This window comes from Dromiciops gliroides, chromosome 5, assembly GCF_019393635.1.
Source record: "Dromiciops gliroides isolate mDroGli1 chromosome 5, mDroGli1.pri, whole genome shotgun sequence".
Lineage (NCBI taxonomy): Eukaryota > Metazoa > Chordata > Mammalia > Microbiotheria > Microbiotheriidae > Dromiciops > Dromiciops gliroides.
Window position 1 is genome coordinate 282726576 of NC_057865.1, and position 22633 is coordinate 282749208.

General features: G+C 43.3%; 1 protein-coding gene across 2 annotated transcripts in view; it reads right to left on the reverse strand.

The window, feature by feature from the left end:
- The window catches only part of NUAK1 (NUAK family kinase 1), a 67519-nt gene that overhangs the window by 34815 nt on the left and 10071 nt on the right, over positions 1-22633 (reverse strand). For both annotated transcript variants that reach the window (XM_043967265.1, XM_043967266.1), the window contains exon 2: positions 4573-4693. In XM_043967265.1, coding sequence (XP_043823200.1) covers positions 4573-4693 — 121 coding nt within the window. The remainder of the gene's footprint in view (positions 1-4572; positions 4694-22633) is intronic.

Sequence of the window (22633 nt, forward strand, 5' to 3'; positions counted from 1 at the left end):
AACCAACAAAGTCAATGCATAAAAAAAATCAGCCCATTGGCTGTTTGACAATGGATATCTTATTCCACACCTACATTCTACCACCTCTGAGATAAAAGGCAAGGGGCATATTTTACCAGACATCTACTAAAATCATGATTTAAATCGATTCTTCCCAAACTGATCTCCCACAAGTCCTCTACACAAACCCTCCACTCTAGTCAGACTGATTACCTCCTTTACCCATAGCATTTTTTCAACATGGAATATGATACCACATTCCCTATATTTGAATGCTGTCCACCCTTTAGGGCCCGTTCCAACATAGCCTTTGTTAAGACTTCCTGGACCATTCTAGTCTATACTGATCTCCTGGTGCCACTCAGGAAGTCTTCATTATGCCATACTTGCCTCTTATGTATATCTGGCACATAAAAAATGCTTAGCACATTAGCGGTAAATGTTTGCTGATTGACTGGTTTTCAAAGTGGAAATCGTTATTATCACCATCGTGAAAAACCAAAACAAAAAAAGCTTCTGGTCACAGAAATGAGGGCCTGGAAATTACTGAGGGATAGGCAGACACCAGACTTCCTCAGTTTTTTGTTTTCACGCACAGAATGATGACCAGATGGGATTGGGGGATTCCCATGGGTCGGCTCAAGAAAGACGATTTCGCATATTGGATATCACGGGCTTTCAGAGAGAGGAGGGGCTGGGGAGGGTCCCATGAAACATCATGCTTTGAAGTCAGAGCTCAGGTCCTGAAATGAGAACTAGGGGCAAAGATCTGTTTTTATCTCTCCCAGTCAATTCTCAGAACTTCAAAGGTTTGACAAAGCCTTTCCTTTTCAGCTACCCTCTCCATATTACCAATTACTGCCCTGCTGAGAAAATGGAATTTCTTTTGACTGAGAACAGGGGTCCCACCTCTTGAAGATCAAGGGGGAAGATATTTTTTCCCCACCCCATTACAAAATACATCAGATGGCCTGGTTAGAAAGCTCTCTAAAATCCATTTATATTTACTTAGTATTAAAGATAGGGGCCTGTTTGGGCAGAAGCAGAGTTGACAAATTTGGGGATTAATTGCTTACCACCCCCCATCAATGGGGTAAGAAAGATACTAACTTATTGTACCGCCAAGGATGGTAGTTTTTAAGATCATCTGGTATGCTGGGTTTTGTTTGTCCTAAGGATTATAGATCTGGAGTTGGAAAAGACCTCAGGTCACTTAGTCCAACTATCTCATTTTACTGATGAGATAACTGAAGCCCAGGAAGTTAAGTGACTTGTCCAAGGTCACCCAGGTAGCATGCATCAAAAAGCGGGGTTTGGAGACAAGCCGTTTGATTTTAGACCCAGAGCTTTTTCAACAAGTCCTTATGAAGTGCCTGCCACATGCTTAGAATCACTATTCTATATGATAATGAGGCAATCTTAGAAGCAGGATGATCAAGATTCAAGACCAGCCTCTGACACATATTGGCTGGGTGACCCCTGACTTAGCCTCTCAAGGCTCTAGGGGACTCCCTAAGACCGTCACTTTCAGAAAGTGCCAACCTGCAATGGGAGGGGGAGGCTCCTCATCTGGGTGTCTCCTCTACTAATGAAATCACAGGTTCAGTCCCTTTTCTTATCCCAATGTGCTAGGCAGGAGGGGAACAAAGACAGAAGTGAGCATAGCACCTGCCCACAAAGAGCTGATATTCTATGCACATAAAAGAGAAATCAATTCAGAACATGAAATCCAAAGATCTACTTGGTGGGGGGGAACCCCTGACGGAGAGAGGGAGCAGGTTAGGGTTCATGTTGGCAACAGAAAGCCTTGAGCTAAGCCTTGAAGGAAGTTGGGGGCTTTTGAAGGAGGAAGGAAGGAGGAAAGACATTCCCAGCATGGAGAGGCAAGAGAAGCAGCCATGTAGATGTTTCCACAGAATGGCTGCCCTCCAATATATCATGGTTCAAGTCCCAGTTCTGAAAACAGCAAGCTAGGTGATCCCTTCTCTTGGTTTTTGGGATTCTCCTTAAAAAAAGGACCAGGGGGTTCAGTTAGATGAATTCTGTCTGCCCAGCATGGCCACTAAATATGGTCTTAGTGAAGTGTCAGCATCTTTATAAGCCTACAAGCTTCATACACCCAAGGGGCTAATAGTAACATCCAAGTTTCTACCTAGGATCTCAGCAGGGCACCTCAAACAAAGGAATTGATGAGAGGCAATGCAAAATAGGAGGACACTGGACTTGAGAGTCAGGAACTCTTGGGTCCAATCCTGTCTCAGGTATTACTAGCCATGTGACCCTGGACAAGTCACTTCCATTTTCTAAGCTTCAGTTTCCTCATCCATAAGATGAAGATGAGTCTGACATGCTGACCAGAACATCAGCAGTCATAGCTCCAGCAAGACGCCACCTCTGACCAGTCATGTGACATGGAACAAGTCTTTTCTGTGAGCCTCAGTTTCCCCATTGTGAGCTGAGCAGAGTTGAAGTAAACCACCCTGTGACATTTTCGGCTCTCACATCCTACGAGTCTCCACGCATAGTGATAAGGTGGTTTTTTTGGACTCGGGCAAAATAAGAAGTGATTTAACTTTGTTCTCGCTGTAGATGTTTGTAGCAGGACATTGGTTTTTCATGCTTTCTCATGGTTTGGAGAGGAGGAAAGGGAAGAAGAGAAGGCAGACTTAGAGTCATTTTTAAACAAAGAATTTAAATTTTTAAAAAGTGTAAACCACTCTGTGCGTCTGTTATTCTCCACACCCTCCAAACCCTGGCCCCTATCTAGCCTTCCGACACAGACAAGCGTGCTCACAGTCTCACAGCAACCACGACAGCAAAAAGCCTCCAAAAACACTTGAGAAAGAAGCCCAGGCAAACACTCAGGGCGAGATAGTACCAAAGTTAGTTTCTAATATTAGGTATAGCTGACATCACTTACATAACACTTCATGGTTACAGTGTTCGACATATACAGAAGCATGGACTTAGGGCCGGGAGAAACCCAAGAGACCCTAAGAGGAAACTGAGGCCCAAGGAGAATAAGTGACTTACTGAGGTAGGATTTGAACCCAGGTCTTCCTGAGTCTAAGTCAAGGACTCTATCCACTGTACCACATGGCCTTTCATCATCTCATTTAATCTTTGTGTCAACCCAGGGAAGGAGGTATTACAGATATTATTCAGACAAGCAAATAGACTCAGAGGGTTTAAGTGACTTGCCCTAGAGCTGCCTTTCTCCCTCCCCTTGACCCCTCCCCAGCTGCCTTCCCCTCTCTTTCCCCCTCTCACCCTCCTTCCCCTCAGTATATACAAGAGATAACTCAGGCTACATTTGCAAACCATCTGCTGGCTGTGTAGCCCCCTCCCTCCTGGTGTCCCTCTGGCCAGTTTGGAGTTTATTCATTGATTCAAGATCAGGGCATGTGTTTATCAAAAGAACAACCACTCCATCCCAAAGCTGTCTCGTGAATCCTAGCCCAGGTGCTATCATCTACTCGGGAAAGCCTCTCTCCCCTTCCACAAATGGTCTCAGATTTGTCTATCTGTGCACAAGCCATACACAAGGCAGCTCAGGCCAACATGCATCCACCGGGTACTTGTTAGGTATGAGGTACTGCACTAGCTACTGGGAAGAAAAGAAAGAAGGAAGGAAAGAGAGAAGGGGAAGAAAGAGAAAGAGAGAAATGAAAGGAGAGAGAAAAGAGGAGAAAAAGAAAAAAGAGAGGAGAGAGCGAGAAAGAGAAAAGGGGGAGAGAGGGACAGGGGGAGAGAGAGAGAGAAAATATAATCTGTTCCTTGAAGACAGGGAGGAATTAGGCCAGACCTGTTATTTCCCTGGCACAGGGAGTTCTAGCACCTTCTTAATAATGCATAGTCACAGATTGCTACCCAAAGTACTGGAAAGTTAAGTGATTTACCCAAGGTCACACATCCAGTATATCTCAGAATCAAGATATAAGCCCAGTTCTTCCTGGCTTTGAGGTCAGCTCTTTATCCACTACACCACACTGAGGACATTTATCTTTTTTTTTGGTCCCATCTGTCTTTTAATCCTTTGCCCCCAGCATGATGTGTTGTACACAGTGGGCATTTAATAAATGCTTGCTGAATTACACAAGCTGTCATTTTCTTTCAATATATTGATCAGTTTTGCTGCGTTGTTTTTTTTTTTTAATTCTTTGTTATAAGGGATAGTTCTGGGAGGGAAGAAGGAATTTCAATGATAAAAAACAAAAGACTGAGAAAAAAAATGCATAAAAATAAATAAATAAATCCTTGTTAAATTAAATCCCCCTCCCAAGTTTCTGTCTTTGCTTGTTTTTGTTTGTCTTTCAGGGAAAACTGTAGGCAGACTCTATCCTGTAAATCACCTGTGGTTGGGTTGTTGTGTGGCATGTAACTGATGGGACCCAGTTCATCACACACCAAGGATTTCTACAAGTGGTCTAACCAGGTGCATCCAAGGTCATCAGGAGGGTTAAGTAGGCCGACATCCCACCTGATACATAATCCCCTGAAAGGCCCTTTGGTCTGTGACGTGGGGTTGTTGGAGTGTGTCATGGTAGGGAGTGCCAAGGAAGCATCACTGACCTTCATAAATGCTGATGATATGAGGATGGCTGAGGGACGACATGATCTCAATCTCCCGTCGGATGTGAACCATGTCTTGTTCATCTTTAATCTTATCCTTACGGATGGATTTTATGGCAACCTATAAAGTCAGGAAATGAAATGTTATTCAGGGATCTAAACAGATGCAAATCAGCCATTGAGAGAGTTGGGAAAATAAATACAGATGTCACTTGGCAAGATGCACAATGAAGAAAACAGAGATTGGGGGGTGGGGGGAGGAGGGGGAATCTCTTTCATTTCTTTGGTTTATAGCAAAAACACGCTTCCCACAGACCCCAGGAGCATGAAGTGTGATGGGCATGGCACCAAGGGTTTGGGTTTGGGGTCTTCCTATGGCTCAAGCTTCACAATGATGGGGGCTGATTGCGCCATTGACAATAGAATGCCAACATCTTGAAACAGAGCAAGATAGAACCTAGTTTAAAGAGTGCCAAGGATTAAATGGGTCACATACACCAACCAATCCACACAGGCGGCTGTTACATCTGTGACTGAGGAACGAAGCCTCCATCACATGCTATGGGCATGACCAGTTTAGAAATCACTTTTCCCCCCACTCACCATGTTACTGAAACTGACCAGAAACATCAGCCTTCAACATGGAAAGTGAAAAGGGTACCAAGGGTCCTGCGTTGGAGCCCAGGCTACATGTGTAATCCAGTCAAGCCCTTACCAGCCCTGCGACCATAGATAAGTCACTTTGCCCCCCAAGCTTTGGTTTCTTTATCTCTATAATGGGATAATAATTCCATAGTAACCCATCTCAAAGGGTTGTCCTAAGGAAAGCACTTTGTAAAGATTTTGCCTTTGTATCCAGGCACAAAATAAAGCACTTAACTTGAGAAGAAAACCACCATGGGCTAGTTTATCCAGCCCTCATGTAACCCAAAGTGATAATAAAAGGCAAAAAAATGATGACAACCTAACAAGGAAAATCCTGCCTGCCAACGGAACCATCTCTATCTGTAAACAAGCTGGTAATGTGATTGGTCTGTTCTGGCCTCAAGAATAAGAAAAAATTAACTACTTGGGTGGAAGATCAGAATAATTGCTGCCAGTTACAGAAATCCAGGTTCTGCTGCGCCCACCATCCCTGGAAACCCTCTACCAGTGACCTCAGGTCTGACCCCAAGGCCTCCTTTCACATATGAGAGACAGGTCAGCCATCCATCTGGACAGTGAGAGCATGAGGCTCCCCTGAGAAAATCCTTCCTCAGTCAATGATACTTCATCAAACTAAGCCTCATTTCCACTTCACAAAATGAAAGATAACTGGCTTCAACAATCTTGAACTTCTTTCTTTTTTTTCCTTCCCCAGATAAAGGTAATGATCATGACAACCACTGATTTTTCTTCCCCAACCTCACTCTCTCATCAAGAACCAAATTGAAACATTACTAGAACATAAGCATCTATCAATCCATCAATTAGCAAGGTCCAGTATAATTGAAAGGTTTGTGCTGTCTAGGGGAGGGGGGAGGGAGGGGAGGGAGGGAGAAAAATCTGAAATTGTAAAGCATGTATAAACAAAAGTTGAGAACTATCTTTACATGTAACGGAAAAAATAAAATACCTCATACATTAAAAAAAAATAATAATTGAAAGGTTTGGAGCCAGGAGATCTGGGTTCAAATCCAGCTTTAACCACCTGTCTATATCTTTGGAGAAATCACATCACTTCTCTAAGACTTACTTTATATCCAATAACAAAATAAGGAGGTTGAACTTGATCATCTCTACAATCCTTCCCAGTTCTGACATTCCACATTCTAAGTGCCAACCCAGCTCTGACTTACCCCATTCTAAATCCCCTCTCAGTTCTGACATTCCCTGTTCTATGCCCCTTCCCAGCTGAGACATTCTCTGTTCTAAGGGTTCCCAGCTCTGTTTTATCTGGAATCCCATGGCAAATCCTGACTGCATCTCACTTCTATTCTCAGTCCTATATCAGAGGGTAGGGGGGAAAGTTCCTGGGAACTCCTTAATTCCACTGCTTGCACTTATGGGGCAGTTTACAATCTGTTAAATGCATTCGTCCTAGAGAGAAGTAAGGAAAGTCTTACTACTCTCTCATTTTGCAGATAAGAAAACTGAGGTTGCCTGGGACTTCCCAAAGGCCACAAAGCTAGTAAGGAGCAGAGTTATGAGTGGAATCCAAGTCCTTTGGCTTCAAATTCAGTGTTTCTCCCCCACCCCCAACCCCCCAAGGGACTTTAAAGGTTTTGTTTTTCCTTTTTTTTCCCCAGTGGGGAGTCGATAAAGGGGAAGGAGAGAAAATAAATTGTTAATTGAATTTTTTTAATTTAATTTTTTAAAGTAAAACCTTGAAGACCATCTGGTCTTTTTGCCAAGCAATTTTTCCCCTCCTTTTTATTTCTATAGCTCTCTGGGAGGGAAAAAAATACATTGGGAAATTTGGGTGATGTAAAAATGAAAGCTATCTGTTCAAATGTATTTTTAAAAACTCCAATCCCTTCATTATATAAACATATAGGAGACAAAGGGTGGCCTTCTCTTACCTCCCCACCCCCCACCCCCATCACCAGCAGGGGCAGGGGGGGGGCACCCTCACAGAATGAACCAGAAACAAACCTTACCAGAGTCTCATTATCCCCCAGCTGAGCCCCAGGCTCCTTCATGGCCAATGTTATAACATCAGACAGTATCATCCTCTCTAAATACCTCCAGTAGTTTCTGTCATCCTGCTACAATAACGGCAAAACTGCTTCAAAATCCTTTCTTTTTCTTCCTTGAACCCCAGGATCCTTAATTCTTTTTTCCGGGGGGGGGGGGCGGGAAGGAGGCTGTGAACCCATGTCTAGACCATGTATACAACCAGGATGTGGGTGGCTCTTGGACTCACTCCTGCATTCTTATATGAACTAAATACAGGCCTGGGGGGTGGGGGTGGGGGGGGGAAACACTCCTCTGATTATGCAAGGGCCTGCATTTGGCCATGCAGAAGAACTCAAGAAGGCCTCTATTGTCAGATGTACAATAAGGACAAATTCTTTCCCCATCCTTGGTCCATGGAGGCATAATGCCATTGTGTGGGGGGGGGGGGGAGAGGGGAGAGATTTAGGGGGAAAAAACCAGCTGGCTTGTGAATCCCAGCTAACAGTTAAGAAACAGGCAATCCCAGCTCCCCCTCTCCCCATCTGCCAAAGGGGATGCTGGAGACGGAGAACAAAAGAGAAAATGTGTGGATTCTCAATACAACTCCATTAAGTGCTAGGGAAACTAAAGGTGTCTAACCAACATTGGACAAGCCTGCTCCCCACAGCTCTACCGAAGCCCCTCCTCTTTTCACCTCCCAAGGATGCTGTGAAGGGAGTACAAAAGAGGGACATGCTTCTTGAGGAGGAATCTTAGACTGTTAATTCAGGAAGAGACCTCACGGGCCACCCTTTGCAAAGGAGGCAGGATGCTATGGTGGAAAGAACGCTGACTCTGGAGGCAGAGACCCTAGGATCAAAGCCTGCCTCAGATGCTTAGTAATTGTGGCCAAGTCACTTGAGTGCTCTGTGCCTCAGTTTCCTCATCTGTAAAAGAGGACTCAGTGGCCTCTAATTTTTTTTTTTAATGCCTGTTATAATAAGCTCTTCAAAAAGTTACAGCTCACTCTCAGAAGACACAGGAGCCTCACCTATAAAGGAGACAGGAGTTGGCCAGCCCAGGAAATCAAGTGTCATGGTTAATATTACTCCAGGTGGCCCATTTAAAATACATTCTCTCGTCTAGACATTGCAGGGTGGTTTGTAAAAGGGCCTTTCTTGCACGGGCCACCCTACAGCTTGAGGCCTCAAACCTCAGCAGAGCACCTGGCTCAATATTAGAGCTGGGGATGATTTCCCACCTCTGGAGCCTAAACATTTAAGAGAACTTTGGCCAGGCTAATTCCCACCTCTTGTCAAATCTGACCAGCCTGGGTCCTCTCATTGAGAGATTGAACGGTTTTCTCTTTTGAACAACTGAACACCGAGTTTTGCCGAATGTATTTTTTCCCCACCAGGGATGCTCGAGACAAGAAGAGCTTTGATGACCATAGATGACAGTTATAAATCTACAAGGTTTGCTCCCAGGGAGGTCTTATGCACAAGGACATTCCCGGGATAAACAAAGGTTGGGGCACATCATACTGTACCCCAGCCTCAGTCCTCTCTGCCCTCCCCAACACACATTCCTGCACACACACATTTTTATTCAAGGGACACCTGGTTAACATGTTTTCAGATGAGAAAAATGAGACGCAGAGAATTCAAATGGTTTGCCCAAGGCCAATCAGTAGCTAATGCAAGATGGCACTTGCACCCTAATCCTTTGACTGCAAATTCAGTATCATGAAAGCAAAGGACATTAAAGTCAAAGGCATCCTCCTGGATCTTGATTCAGCAGCTGAGGTTCTTCCTACCTCCAAGGTCACTTTTTTTTTTTAGTGAGGCAATTGGGGTTAAGTGACTTGCCCAGGGTCACACAGCTAGTAAGTGTTAAGTGTCTGAGGCCGGATTTGAACTCAGGTACTCCTGACTCCAGGGCCGGTGCTCTATCCACTGTGCCACCTAGCTGTCCCCAAGGTCACCTTTATTGTTGTTATTGTTGTTGAGTTGTTTCAGTTATTTCCAGCTTTCCATGACACCATTTGAGGTTTCCTTGGCAGAGATACGAGTGGTTTGCCATTTCCTTCTCCAGCTCTTTTGACAGATGAGGAAACTGAGGCAAACAGGTTTAAGTGACTTGCCCAGAGTCACATAGCTGGTAAGTGTCTAAGGATGGATTGGAACTCAGGTCTTCCTGACTCCAAGCCTGATGCTCTATCCACTGAGTCACCTGTTATTCAGGGAGCAATATGGAAGCAGCCAAAGAATGATCCGAGTCCATCATTGCTATAAAACAATCAGGAAGGCCTCATTCAAATCACTTTCCTGGCAGCAAGCCGTGATGTAGTATGTCCCTCAAGAGGCTTGAGAAAAGTCCACCATGGATCTTCTTAGACTTTTTTCTTGGATCTTTTCTACTTGAGAAGCTCCACTGGGGGGAGGGGGCCCCAGATGGAGGAAGGGGAGAGAGCAAGGGAAAGGACTGGGTGGAGAGAAGGTTCCACCCACCGCAGAAGAGGTAGAAGGGAAATACCTTCAGGGAGTTGTTTTCCCTTTAAAAAATGTCAACATGCCCATAGACAGTTACTAATGTAATAGCCGTAATTATAGCCCACATTCTACAACATTTTAAAAACTTTACAGGTTTTACCCTTTCATTACCAACACTGTTGGAACCTATCAAAAGAGAAAAAAAAAAACTCATAACTTTTCTGCTTCTCAGAAGCAGGAAAAGAGATTTTCTGAACCCAAGAATGACCAACCATGTTTTGGATTCCACTTCCAAAGTATGCCCCACGAGGATCAAAGATAAGAACAAAGGTAATTGAGGTTGTGTGTACATACATATATACATACACACACACACACACGTATGTTTATGTGTATGCCCAAATATTCATAGCAGCCATCCTGGTGTAAATAAAGACCTGAGAACAAAGTAGGTGTCCATGGACTGAGGAAAGGCTGACTGAATTACAGAAGTGGCCTCAAACTCAAATTGTGCCCCATACTAATTTAGAAAACTACAAATTCACATTATCTATGTCATATTGTGCTTTCCCTTATTTTGTTAAACATATCCCCATTATAGTTTAATCTGGGACAAGCCCTGAGTTTGACACCTCTGAACAACAGTATCTGAATGTGATGAAATATTATTTTGCAACAAAAAAGAACAAGTACGAAGAATTCCAAAATGAGATAGACTAAAATATAGATACAGAATACTCTAGGATTATTCTTGTTCAATTATGTCCAACTCTTGATAACCCCATTTGGGGTTTTCTTATACTGGGGTAGATTGACATTTCCTTCTCTAGTAGATTAAGACAAACAGAGGTTAAGTGACTTGCCCAGGGTCACACAGCTAGTAGGTATCTGAGTCTGGATTTGAACTCAGATCTTCCTAACTCCAGGCCCAGGCCCAGCACTCCATCTGATGAGCCATCTAGCTGCCTCCCAGGGACTACAACAACTTAAATGACAAGATCAAACTGAATCGAGTAATTGAAAAAACAGTGTCAGGCCTTGAGAACAGATAAGAGCAGAGAGGTGGGGCACTCTATGGGCAAAATGGTATATAGTCTGTTGCAGTCTCACTATTGACTATTTTTGGATAATTATTTTTCTTTGTAATAAGGGAGGCTAAAATATAGAGATGGGCCATTTCAGAAAAAGACAAATTGCATCAACAAAAATTTTTGTCCTGTTTTGTTTTAAAGAAAACATTCTGTTTGTTTTTTTTTTTTTTCCAATGAGTCCTAAGTACAGAGGACTGGACATAAGAGGACTTGGGGTTCAAATCCTGACCTATATCTACTACCCATTTAACCTTAAGGATATCATTTAATCCTCAGAGCCTCAGTTTCTCCATCTGTGAAATGAAGGAGCTGCTTACCTCACCATATTAGTGTGGGGTCTTTAATCTATAAATAGCAAATAGTGTGGGTTGGATGGAGCAGTGGGGTAAGGAAGAGGATTGTAAGCTGTGTGGATAAAAAGCCCATGGAAAGGGAAACAAAAATCCTGCCTGACTCATTCCCCTGAGGTCCTTTTAAGTGCCCTGAGACACTTTTTCAGAATTCCATTGATGCTTTCCATGTTAGGGTGATAAATGTCTAGTCTGATTTTATTTGAAGAGGTTGAAGTAGCTTGGAATCTCAAAGACTTATCAACATGGGGATTTCTTCCCTTTCCTCTGCTTGCCCTTCAAGGACTGAGCTAAAAATGTCAGCCTATCATTGCAAGGAGTGATTCTGCAAGAGGAGAAGGCATGAGGAACTGTGGGATGGCGGGAAATCGTCTCCTTTTTCTCTGCATTTTCTCTTAGGGTTTGAGTTCTGATGGCACTTCCACCCCCAAAAACAAAGCATAAAAAAATTTTCAAAAATGGTGTGAAAACTAAGATTGGAAAACAGGGCCTTGCCCCAGGGCACCAAATTTAGAGGATGTCGACTGTACTCAGGAATCCTTCACCAACACAGCAACAACAGCTTAGTACCTAGTCAGGAAGACTAATGAATGAAAAGTCAACCAACGAGCATTTGTTAACTGCTTGTGATGTAGCAGGCATTGTGCTAAGCCTGGAGTGAGCTTCCTCTAAGCAGCAGAAGAGGGTATTATCAAGTAGGGTGGAAGAAGACTGGTAAGACAGAAAGAGACCAGGCTTTGAAGAGCTTAAAAAACCCAAACAGAAGATCTTATATTTGATCCTGGAGGATTTAATTATTAGATTAAATGGGGGAAGGAGGGAGAGATAGTCTTCAGCTTTAGAAGATCGACTTGATAACTGAATGGAGGATGGATTGGAGTAGTGGGGGGAGACGAGGCAGGAAGACCCACCATCAGGCTATTGTAATAGTTTAGGCATGAGGTGATGAGAACCTTGCACCAGGGTGGGGATGGTGTCAGAGGAGAGAAGGAGGAACATTTGAGACACATTACAAAGGTAAATAATGACTTGGCAAATGATTGGATATGGGGCAAGGTGTGTCAGGTGAGAGAAAATGAGAAGTTAAGGATGAAAGTTCCGTTTGGGGCCATGTTGAGTTTAAGATGTCTATGAGACATCCAGACATTTAATTCAAGATTTCTAATAAGCAGTTGGAGATGCAAGACCAGAGGTGAGAAGAGAAATTAGCACTGGAGAAATAGGTCCAAGAATCATCGGCATCAGGGATGCAGCTAGTGAGACCACTGAGTATAGAAGAGGAAGAAAAGAGGCTCAGGACAGAGTTGTATGGGGCACCCATAGTTATCAAGTGTCATCTAGATGAATTCCAGGAAAGAAGACTATGTTCCAGTTATCTTTTTACACTTTTTCTGCTATACCACAAGATCTAGGAAGGTAGAGACTGCATCTGATATAAACTTTCTGTCTCCCCCAGTGCCTAGCACAGAACTCTGCATAAAGTGAGCACTTAATAGTGCTAGAAGAAATTACGGTATTATAGCCCAGTCAGAAACAATAAATATGATACAGAGGGCAGGGAGGCAGCTAGGCAGTGATTTGGCTACAGCACTGGACTTTGAATCAGGCTCTGCCTCAGATACTTACTAGCTGTGGGACCCTGGGCAAGCAATTTACTTCTCTTGGGCTTAATTTCCTCCTCTTTAAAAAAAAAATTAAATTAAAAAAAATTAAAATGGGGATAACAATAGCACCTACTTTACTATAGGTTTGTTGGGAGGATTAAATGAGATAACATAAGTGCTTTTGCAAACCTTAAAATGTTACATAAATGCTAGCGACCACCATCATTATTCCTGTTATTATCGTTGTTAACAATTGAGACTGACAGAGTGAAGAGCCAGAAAAGAATATGTACAATGGCAAGAGTGGAAATGGAAAGGATAAGAACTTCAGCTTATGTAATTGTCACGAAGCTTGACCCTCAAAAAGTGCTCACTGCTTTGGAGACCTGGAGAACAATGGGTGCAAAATAGGGCATCAACTGTCAGCTTTGGCTGACATTTTCATTAATTTTGTTTGATTGCTTTTTTTCCCCCTTCCTTTTGATTCGGATACAATGGATAGCTCAATGAATAACCAAAGTGATATAAAAACTAAATATATCAATAATTTTTTTAACAATTACATATCCCAAAAGACAACTCCCTTGGGAGGAAAGTGGGCTTCTTATTCAGCAGCTGGAGGGTTCCAGTTATACATTAACTATTTTCTGCAAGTCTCCCAGTCCCGTCTGCCAGTGTTGTGGGTTAACACAAAGGGCAACGTGAGAAATTCCCCTAGTTCAACTTAAGATGTGTCTACAAAGGCCAGAACCAGAGAGCATAAAAATGAGGCAATCCCCAGTTCGTTTCTCCAGCTGCCAAACAGCTGCTGACTTCTGCCTTCCCCCACTGTCCAAAGCCAAATGCAATATCCGATTGGAATTTCTGCAGAAGAGAAGTCAAGTCACTTTGCTTCCAGGTTACAATTTTCCTGGAACACCACAAGGCTAAGGTTACATGTAAACTGGAGGAACAAACGAGTAGCATCTGATTGTTCTGAGTCTGTTTATGTGGTGGCTTGGGAAGCCCAGGCTTACACAACTTTTATCTATCAGCCTTCGAGCATGATGGAACCCAAGCCAGCACACACGTGGCAAAGAGATAAATTCAGTGTCGCAGGGCCTGGTCCTTCTTCTATGCTGGAGTTTTCCTTCCAGAAGAGGGAGATCCTAGGATTTAGAACTGAAAAGATCTGCAGATCATCTTGCCCTAACTCACTCCTCTTTTACAGAAGAGGAAAATGAGGCCCAGAAAGAATAAAGAATAAATTTTGGCCATCAACTTGTCATTGACAAAAAGAGCCTCGGAGAACATCTTATAAAGTCAACAGTGTGCATTGATTAAGCACTTATTGTTTGCCGAGCACTCAATAAAAATACAAGCAAAAAGATAGTCCTACCCTCAAGAAGTTTGTGATCTAATAGAGGAAGATAGTATGTAAAAGAGAGCTGAAGGGCAGCTAGGGGGCGTAGTGGATAGAGCACTGGCCCTGGATTCAGGAGGACCTGAGTTCAAATCCGACCTCAGACACTTGACACTTAACTATCTGTGTGACCCTGGGCAAGTCACTTAACCCTCATTGCACTGCAAAAAAAGAGAGAGAGAGAGAGAGAGAGCTGAAGGGGGGGGTGGGGTGGGAAGAGAAAGGGGTGTGAGGGAAGAGTTCTGAAAGTCAGGAAAGGGATGAGGAGAGGAGTAGACATGGCTGCCCTAGACACTTCCTTAAAATGGAGGTTCAAGGACGAAGTCACCAACTGGAAGAGGGAACATCAGGAAGAAAGGGATCTCCCAGGGTGAGAAGCTGCAAGGCTATCTTCCATGAAGTACAGTCCGCTCCTTCCAAAGAGAAGGAAAAACCGTGTGGTCCGACAGGAAGGCACTAGCTTTGGAATTGGTGGACCAGAGTTCAAACCCTGCTTCTGTCACTTACTACATATGAGTCCATGAGTTTATGCAATTGCAGCTAGGAGAGGGGAAGTGACTTCAGGCCAACAGAGGCTAGAAAGCTAGAAAGCATAGAGCTCATCATTTTATAAGGGAGGAAACTTAGGCCCAGAAGAGCTGAAAGGGAACTTTGTGGGATCATGTTGACCAACCCCCTCATTTTACAAAGGGAGACGCAGGCTAGAGAGTTGAAATGATTTACTCAAGCGTCACAGGTGCTAAGTAGGAGAATCAGGATGATCTGAACCCAGGACCTCAGTCTCATTTCACTGTGTCAGGATGGGTGCTACCACGCCTCTAACTATCACAGATACTTAACCCAAGTCTTCCAATTAGGCCCTATCTGACATTCTTTATTTTCCGTTCCTGCTACATATCTTCTATTCCACCAGTAATAAGCTAAGATGGAGAGTGACAGATAGTCATTAGCCTCTTTCCAAATCATGTTTTGTTTGGCAACCTGATGAATCTCAACCTGCCAGGGTAGAAGGGCGTGGCAGTATTCTTTCAAGTCAGACACACCCAGGACATCACTCTCCATCAAAACTTTCTGCTAGCCTCCAAAACCCCATTTGACAGCATCCCACATGAACAGGCATTGCTGGAACATTGTCATACGTGTATGATTAATTCATTTAGCGCATTTCTTTTCATTATTAATTTCATTCTGAAGGCACATGAAATCCCCTCCCCCTCCAGTGCATCTCCTGTTCCCCAGCTCTCAGAGTGATCTTCCTGAAGCTCAGTTCTGCCCATGTAACCAGCCCCAAACCCCCATTCAATAAATTTCAGTAGCTCCCTATCACCTCCAGGATCATCTGGAAAAGCCTTTTATGTCCTGGCCTCTTCCTACCTTTCTGGTCTTCTTACACATTACTTCCCTTCATGTACTCTTTGATCTGGTGACACTGGTCTCCTTGCTCCCAGAAGATAATAATAACAGCTAACATTTATGTAGTACTTACCTATGTGCCTGTGCTAAGAGCTTTACAAATATTATCTCATTTGATCCTCACAATAGCTAGGTGCTATTGTTATCAAGATTTTACAGATAAGGAAATTGAAACAAATAGAGGTTAAGTGACTAGCCCAAGGTCACAATGCTAGTAAATGTCTGAGGCCAGATTTGAACTCAGGTCTTTCTGACTCCTGGCCCAAGTACTTTATCTATTGCATCACTTTACTGACACTCATCTCCTGACTCCAGGCAGTTTCTCTAGCTGTCTTCCATGCCTGAAATGCTCACCTTCATCTCCACCTCCCCACTTCCCTGGCTTCCTACAGGTCTCAGCCCAAACCCCACCTTTTGTAAGAAGCCCCCCATCCATGCTAGTTCCTCCCATCTGTTACCTCCAATTTATCCTGTATCTACCTTGTTCATATATGGTGGTTGTATGTTATCTCCCCCATCAGACTGTGAACTCCTTAAGAATGGGGACTATCTTTCTGCTTTTCTTTGTATCCTAAGCACTTTGTATTCTTAGCACTATGCCGCGCACACACAGTAGGCACTGAATAAACGCTTGTGGACTTATTGACATCACAGACCTCAGAGATCCAAAATATGAATGTAAATGCTTTTAGACAGAACACAAAACTGATCTGAACCTTGGTCTCAGAAAACAAATAACGACCTCGGCAGAGAAGTAGGAGAGTCTTGCAGTAAAACGTTGCATACTGCTAAGAGGTAGTCACTGTCATTTTGGGCAGAACTAGTTTAGAGGAAGAGTTCTACTAGTGTGGGGGATGGGACATCCAAATACGACTTTGATAGAGGAAGGGGCAAGGAGTCAATAAAACTTTTTTTTTTTTAATTTAACCTGGAACTGATCTGTCTGATTTTGACATCGAAAATGGGCAACATGAAGAAAATAAAAAGATTGCAAAGAACAATTCATGGTCTATCTTTAAATAGCTTTTTAAGTCTAAGCCACATAAGAGGTTCTTTTCCTTAACCAAAGGAAAGGTTTTTCTAGAGATATGTTTCTTTTGGTATGGTTTATTCGTGGAATCCTCACTATCTAGTCCAACCCCCCTAGGATGTGGATGTTAAGTGACTTGCACCAAGTTTTTTCATCTGCAAAATGGGTGAGTGAATTGGACCTCCAAGATCCCTCCCAGCTTTGGTCAATGACTACCATTAAGACCTGGAACAGTCATTGCCCCCTATCAGAGCCTCAGAATAAAATAAAGGAGTCCCTTCCACATCTTTCACTACATAATACTATGACTATGAAGTATATAAGGGCACTGATTACATAGAATCTAAGGCTGATTTCTTTCAGCACTGTTATTTTATGCGTGTAGCTCACATGATTTACAGCATTCAAGTTGGGCAAAGGTATGTGAATGCGCCTGGGTGTGGAGACCAGCAAAAACTAAGCTCCGGGCAAAAACTCTGCTTTTTATTCAGGTCTAAAACATCACTGACACAAAAGCTACAGTTTCGGGTTCTTCCAGTAGGGGCAGCTCCAAGCCCTAATACTAACTGGAGGTAGCAAGCAGAAGCTTTCTCCCAGTTCCACTGAATGCATAATCTCTTTCTCCCTGCAGTCTGTCCACCAAATAAAGGATCCAAGCTTAATGCAGGTATAGGATCACAGTTCTAGGGCTAGAAGGGACTTCAGGAATCAACTGGTCCTAGAACAGACAAGGAAACTGAGACCCAGAGAGGTGAAGTCAAGATCATACAATCACCGACCTAGGGCAGTTTCTTAACCTAGAGGCTTGTCAACTTGCCTTTTTTTTTTTTTTGCAGGGCAATGAGAGTTAAGTGACAAGTGACTTGCCCAGGGTCACAGAGCTAGTAAGTATCAAAGTGTCTGAGGCCACATTTGAACTCAGGTCTTCCTGAATCCAGGGCCCGTGCTCTATCTACTGCGCCACTTAGCTGCCCCTGTCAATTTGCTTTTGAAAAATATATATTTTGGGGCAGCTAGGTGGCACAGTGGATCTTCATGTAGAAGAAGCCACTAGTTTGGAAGAGAGTTAGGGGTTCTAAGAAGCAGAAGACAGTGCATTCCAGTCAAAGGAGTCTGCTCACGCAAAGGCGTTGAGAGAAGAGATGAAATTTCTTCAGAATTTGGGCCACCGGGAAAATTGTTTCAGATAACATATCATAAAAGTGTCCACCGAAGGCCTTGGCAGAGCTTAGAATAGGAACAATTGGAATGCCAGGGGAAACGAGAAGGACAACACTCCTTCTTGGGACTGGCACCGATTCAATGGCAACACTTCAAAAGAAGCATCCCCTAACAACAGCATTGTCATAGCCAGCAGCCACAGCCCAGAAACATCGGAGCTGAGCTCAGGAAAGCCGCCTTCTGATGTTACCATACACCCAAATACCAATACTCCCCAGATGTTCTCTATGTAAAACACTTGGTTGGAAACACCCTGCCCTGCTTTCCAGAAAGCCATTACATTTGCTTAATGGTCTTGTACGGTTCAGCTAAAGTATCCTGGAGCCGACATCTGAACGCAAGCCCACTCCAATGTGTGCACCCCATCTGAGGGAAAGATGAGAAGGCAGAGGAGAGAGCACTTTCCATGATTTATGCAGCTTTTATGATGGGGCGGTCCATCGAAAGTAATCCAGGCTGCAGACAATAGCCCAAGACACTTTCAAGTGCATCTCAGGGCCCATCCCGCCACTAATCCTGGCTGATGTTGAAACAAAGAGACTCTACACCAGCGCCAAGTAGAGCTGGGGCCAAGATAAATACTTTCACCTGCACTCTCCAGAGCATTAAGACGAAAATGAGGGTTTACCTGCTTTGGAGCAACACACTTATCTGGATAGAAGGACAGGATCATCGAAAGCAGGGACCTTAGGTCATCAAATCCAACCCCTATATTTTACAGATGAGACTCAGGTTAAGTGACTTGCCTGTGGTCATGCAGTTAGTGAATATCAGGAATGGGATTTGAATCCAGGTCTTACTGACCCTAAATTCAGCACTCCACCACACCACACTGACACTCTGGTTTGTGTGAAAAGTAGTACGTGAGTGGCACATGTTGAAGACAGTGATTCTATGCAGTTGAGCTTTGAAGGGAGTGTATTCCAGGTATGAGAGATGACCAATGCAAAGGCACAGAGATGAGAGGTGGCAAAAAGGGGAGGGTGAGAGGGAAGAAAGAGAGGAAGGAAGAAGGGAGGAAAGGAAAGAAGGAAGGGAGGAGGGAGGGAAGGAGGGAGGGAGGGAGGGGGGAGGGAAGGAAAGAAGGAAGGAAGGAAGGAAGGAAGGAAGGAAGGAAGGAAGGAAGGAAGGAAGGAAGGAAGGAAGGAAGGAAGGAAGGAAGGAAGGAAGGAAGGAAGGAAGGAAGGAAGGAAGGAAGGAAGGATTGATTGATTTCAGAGTAATGTCCAATGAGGCTAGAAAGATAGGCTGAGGGTCAAGTAGTAAAGGGCTTTAAAGGCAAAACAGAAGAGTTTATATTTTATCACAGAAGTAACAGAAAACCACTATAGTTCATGGTCAGCCCTTTGCTTTAGGAAGATCACTTGGCAGCTGAATGGATGATGGACTGGAGTGGGGAGAGACTTAGGGCAGACAAACCCATCACCAGACTATTGCAATAGTCTAGACATGAGGTGGTGAGGGCATATACCAGAATGGCGCCAGTGTCAGCAGACAGAAAGGGGCATAGGCATGAGATGTTATTAAAGTAAAATTGCCAAATCTTGGCAAGAGATTGGCTGGGGCTGGGAGGAGTTGAGGATGACACCTAAGTTGAGAGCCTGGGTGACCAGGAAGGTGGTACCCTGAATAGCAGTAATAAGAACTGGGCCATCCCACTGAGTACCTACCAGATGCCAAACCAACCTAAGGATCTATGTGAGCTCAGAGTAGAAACACAAAGCCAATCCTTCCAAATGCCACTGGAAAATTGGTAGCTTATCCAAACAGCTCATGAGATTAGACCTCATTTTAAGACCAAAAGGAAATGAGATGGAACGGGGCGGGGGAAAAATATGCACAATATTTCCTATGATTTTCCTTCATTGACTTTTAAATAATACAGAAGAATGACGAGTCAGGAAAGGAGAGGTAAGCTGGGTAGGACTGTCTCCTATTTAAGATCCTGGGACCTCCTCCCCCATTTATCATAATAGAAAGAGGTACTGCTTGGCATACAGTAAGCATTTAATAAACACATGCTGGGTGATTAAAGAAGTAGGGGTAATCGGAAATCATCTATGGAATTTACCAACTGCCACCATGGAATTAAACTATGCAGTACCTCTCTCCACACCACCAGATGCCCCACCCCCACCCCTCACCCCTTCTCCTACTCAAAGAATTGAAATAACAGGGGCAGATAATGGTGTTTTATTTGGGGCTGGTATTTTTATAGGCCATTAGCATTTCCAACTGGTATGTAGCTCTTCCAAGCCTGGAGAAAGAAACCCTCCTCCTGCTCCGCATTCAGATGCACAGGGGTCTTCCCTTGTTCCCTCTGGATGCCCGGTATCCCAGGATGGGCCATCCCGCTGAGTACCAGATACCAAACCAACCTAAGAATCTATCAGAGTTTAGAATGTGAACACAAAGACAACCCTTCCGATGGCCACTGGAAAATTGGTAGCTAATCCAAACAGCTCACCCAGTTAGGCCTTGTTTTGAGACCAAAAGGAAATGAGATGGAATTTCAGGAGGGAGGAGGAAGAGGGGGGTGCACAATATTTGCTATGATTTTCCTCTCTATTGACTTTTAAATAGGAAAAGGGATTTATGCAAATCTCTGAGGAGAGGAGGGAAGAGTCCAAGCATTTCCAGCCCCCGAATTCCAGAGGGAGTTACACCTTAATTACTCAGGGAAGAGAGATAACATGCCTTTTAGAGAGCCCCTGGGCCATGCATTTAAATGACTACAATCTTTTGGGAAAGTCAGTATGGTTTCTTCTGCAATTCCTTCCATAGTCTGGCTCTTAACAATTACAAAAGATTCTACCAGGACTGCCCCGGTTATCCACACGCTTGTCAATAACCTCATCCAAAGGCAAATGCAGAATAATAATTTCATTTTCTGAGAACAGATAATGGAAGGACACAGTGAAAAAACCCTCTAAAGACCCGGCACTTGGGTTGAATACTGCCAATTAGCAGTCCTGGCCAATCCATTGAACCCCCCCGGATACCCGTTTCCTTGTCTGTAAAAAGGCTAGATGACCTCTAAAGAACCTTCCAAGCTCTCTATCTGTGATCCCAACATCACTACCAACCAGCTGTGACCTTGGCCAAGTCACTTAACAAATGAATCACACCTTGTCACCTTGTTCAGTATGGGGGGAAATCAGGATTCTATATAGAACAAAGTTATTCCAATCCTGCCTTGCTGGGCCTTTGAAATTTTAAGTCTAAATTAAGTTCTGAAACTGAATGTTAGGGAATCATGAAATTCCCCCAGGGCTGATGTCCAAAAAGCCTACAGTTTTCTTTCCTCAAGGCAAGCTCTAAGAAGTTACCAGCACCAGCTGATGCTAAGCCCTGGCCAAGTGCTGAGTGCACGCATCCTTCCAGTCCTCTGCTTTTCCGGATTTCTGCTGCTAGCTGCCCATCCACACACCCACACAGCTCATTCCTTTGACAGGGCCACTTCAGTCAGCTTGGGAAACTGGGGGTGATTAGCTAACTGGAGGAAAAAAATGCAGCAAATGCATCTTTCTGTATCAGAACACACAGACACAGAGAGGTGCCCTGAGCACCTCAAATATAAAATGCAGGTTTTTAGCCTCTTTCCCTCGGTAGTCATGCCCAAACTTGGTATTTTATCTCCCACCTCCACACTTTTGCATATGCTGTCCTTTACACGGAGAATGCACTCCACCTTTTGGAATCCCTGGATTCCTTCAACTCTGGCTCAGTTCATCTGCTACCTTCCCAAAAGCCTTTCCTAAGAGCCCTTACTTATCAGTGCTCTTCCTTCCTCCTTAAAACTGGGAAGAAAAAAAAATCTTTACTGCTAGTTTCTTTAATAAACATCCCAATTCCAAAACATGTAAGGAAATGGTTCAAATTCATAAGAATAAGAGCCATTTTCCAATTAATAGATTGTTGGAGGATAGCAACAGGCAGTTTTCTGAGGAAGAAATCAGAGCAATCCATAGCCATGTGAAAAAAGGGACCAAATCATTAATAAGTCTAGAAATGCACATTAAAGCAACTCTGAAGTTCTACCTTATGCCCATCAATCAGATCTGCAAAGGTGAGGAAACAAGGAAAATGTCAAATGATGAATGGAGAAGGTGTAGGAAACAAGTACATTATAGCAGCTCTTTTTGTGATGGCAAAAAAAGGAAACTAAGGGGTGACATGGATACCTTGATTGGAATGGCTGAACTAATTAGCACAAATGAAAATAATGGAAGACTCTAGTGCTGAAAGAAATGAAGGAGATAGTTTCAGAGAAACCTAAGAAGACTTGTATCAACTGATACGAGGTAAAGTTAGGCAGAATTAGGAAAAATAATACTATTACAAATTATAAAAGTGAACAATTTTGAAAAACTTAAGCACCCTGATCAATAAGTGATCAACCATGATTCTGAAGCACTGATAAAGAAGAGCATTGCCCACCTCATGTTAGAGAAACAATGGACTAATAATATTCAGAAAAAGAAATACATTTTTGGATTTGTCCAATATGGAATGATATTCTGTTTGTCTCTGCATATATACTACAGGATATCTTTCTTTCTTTTGTTTTCTTCCTTTCTTCTTCTGTTTTTCAGAAAGTAGAAAGAAATGGGAGAGAGAAAAATATAAAATGTTTGACAATTTAAAAAGTAAGAGAAAATAGGCATGAGTGAGATATTGGCAGAGTGGCAAATTGGTTCAGCCACTCTAGAAAGCAATTTGGAACTATGTACCCAAAATGACTATAATTACTATTTAATGTTTTCATTTTTTTCCAAATTGTACCCATCTAAAAAGCAAATGAATTTCATAATCTCTCAT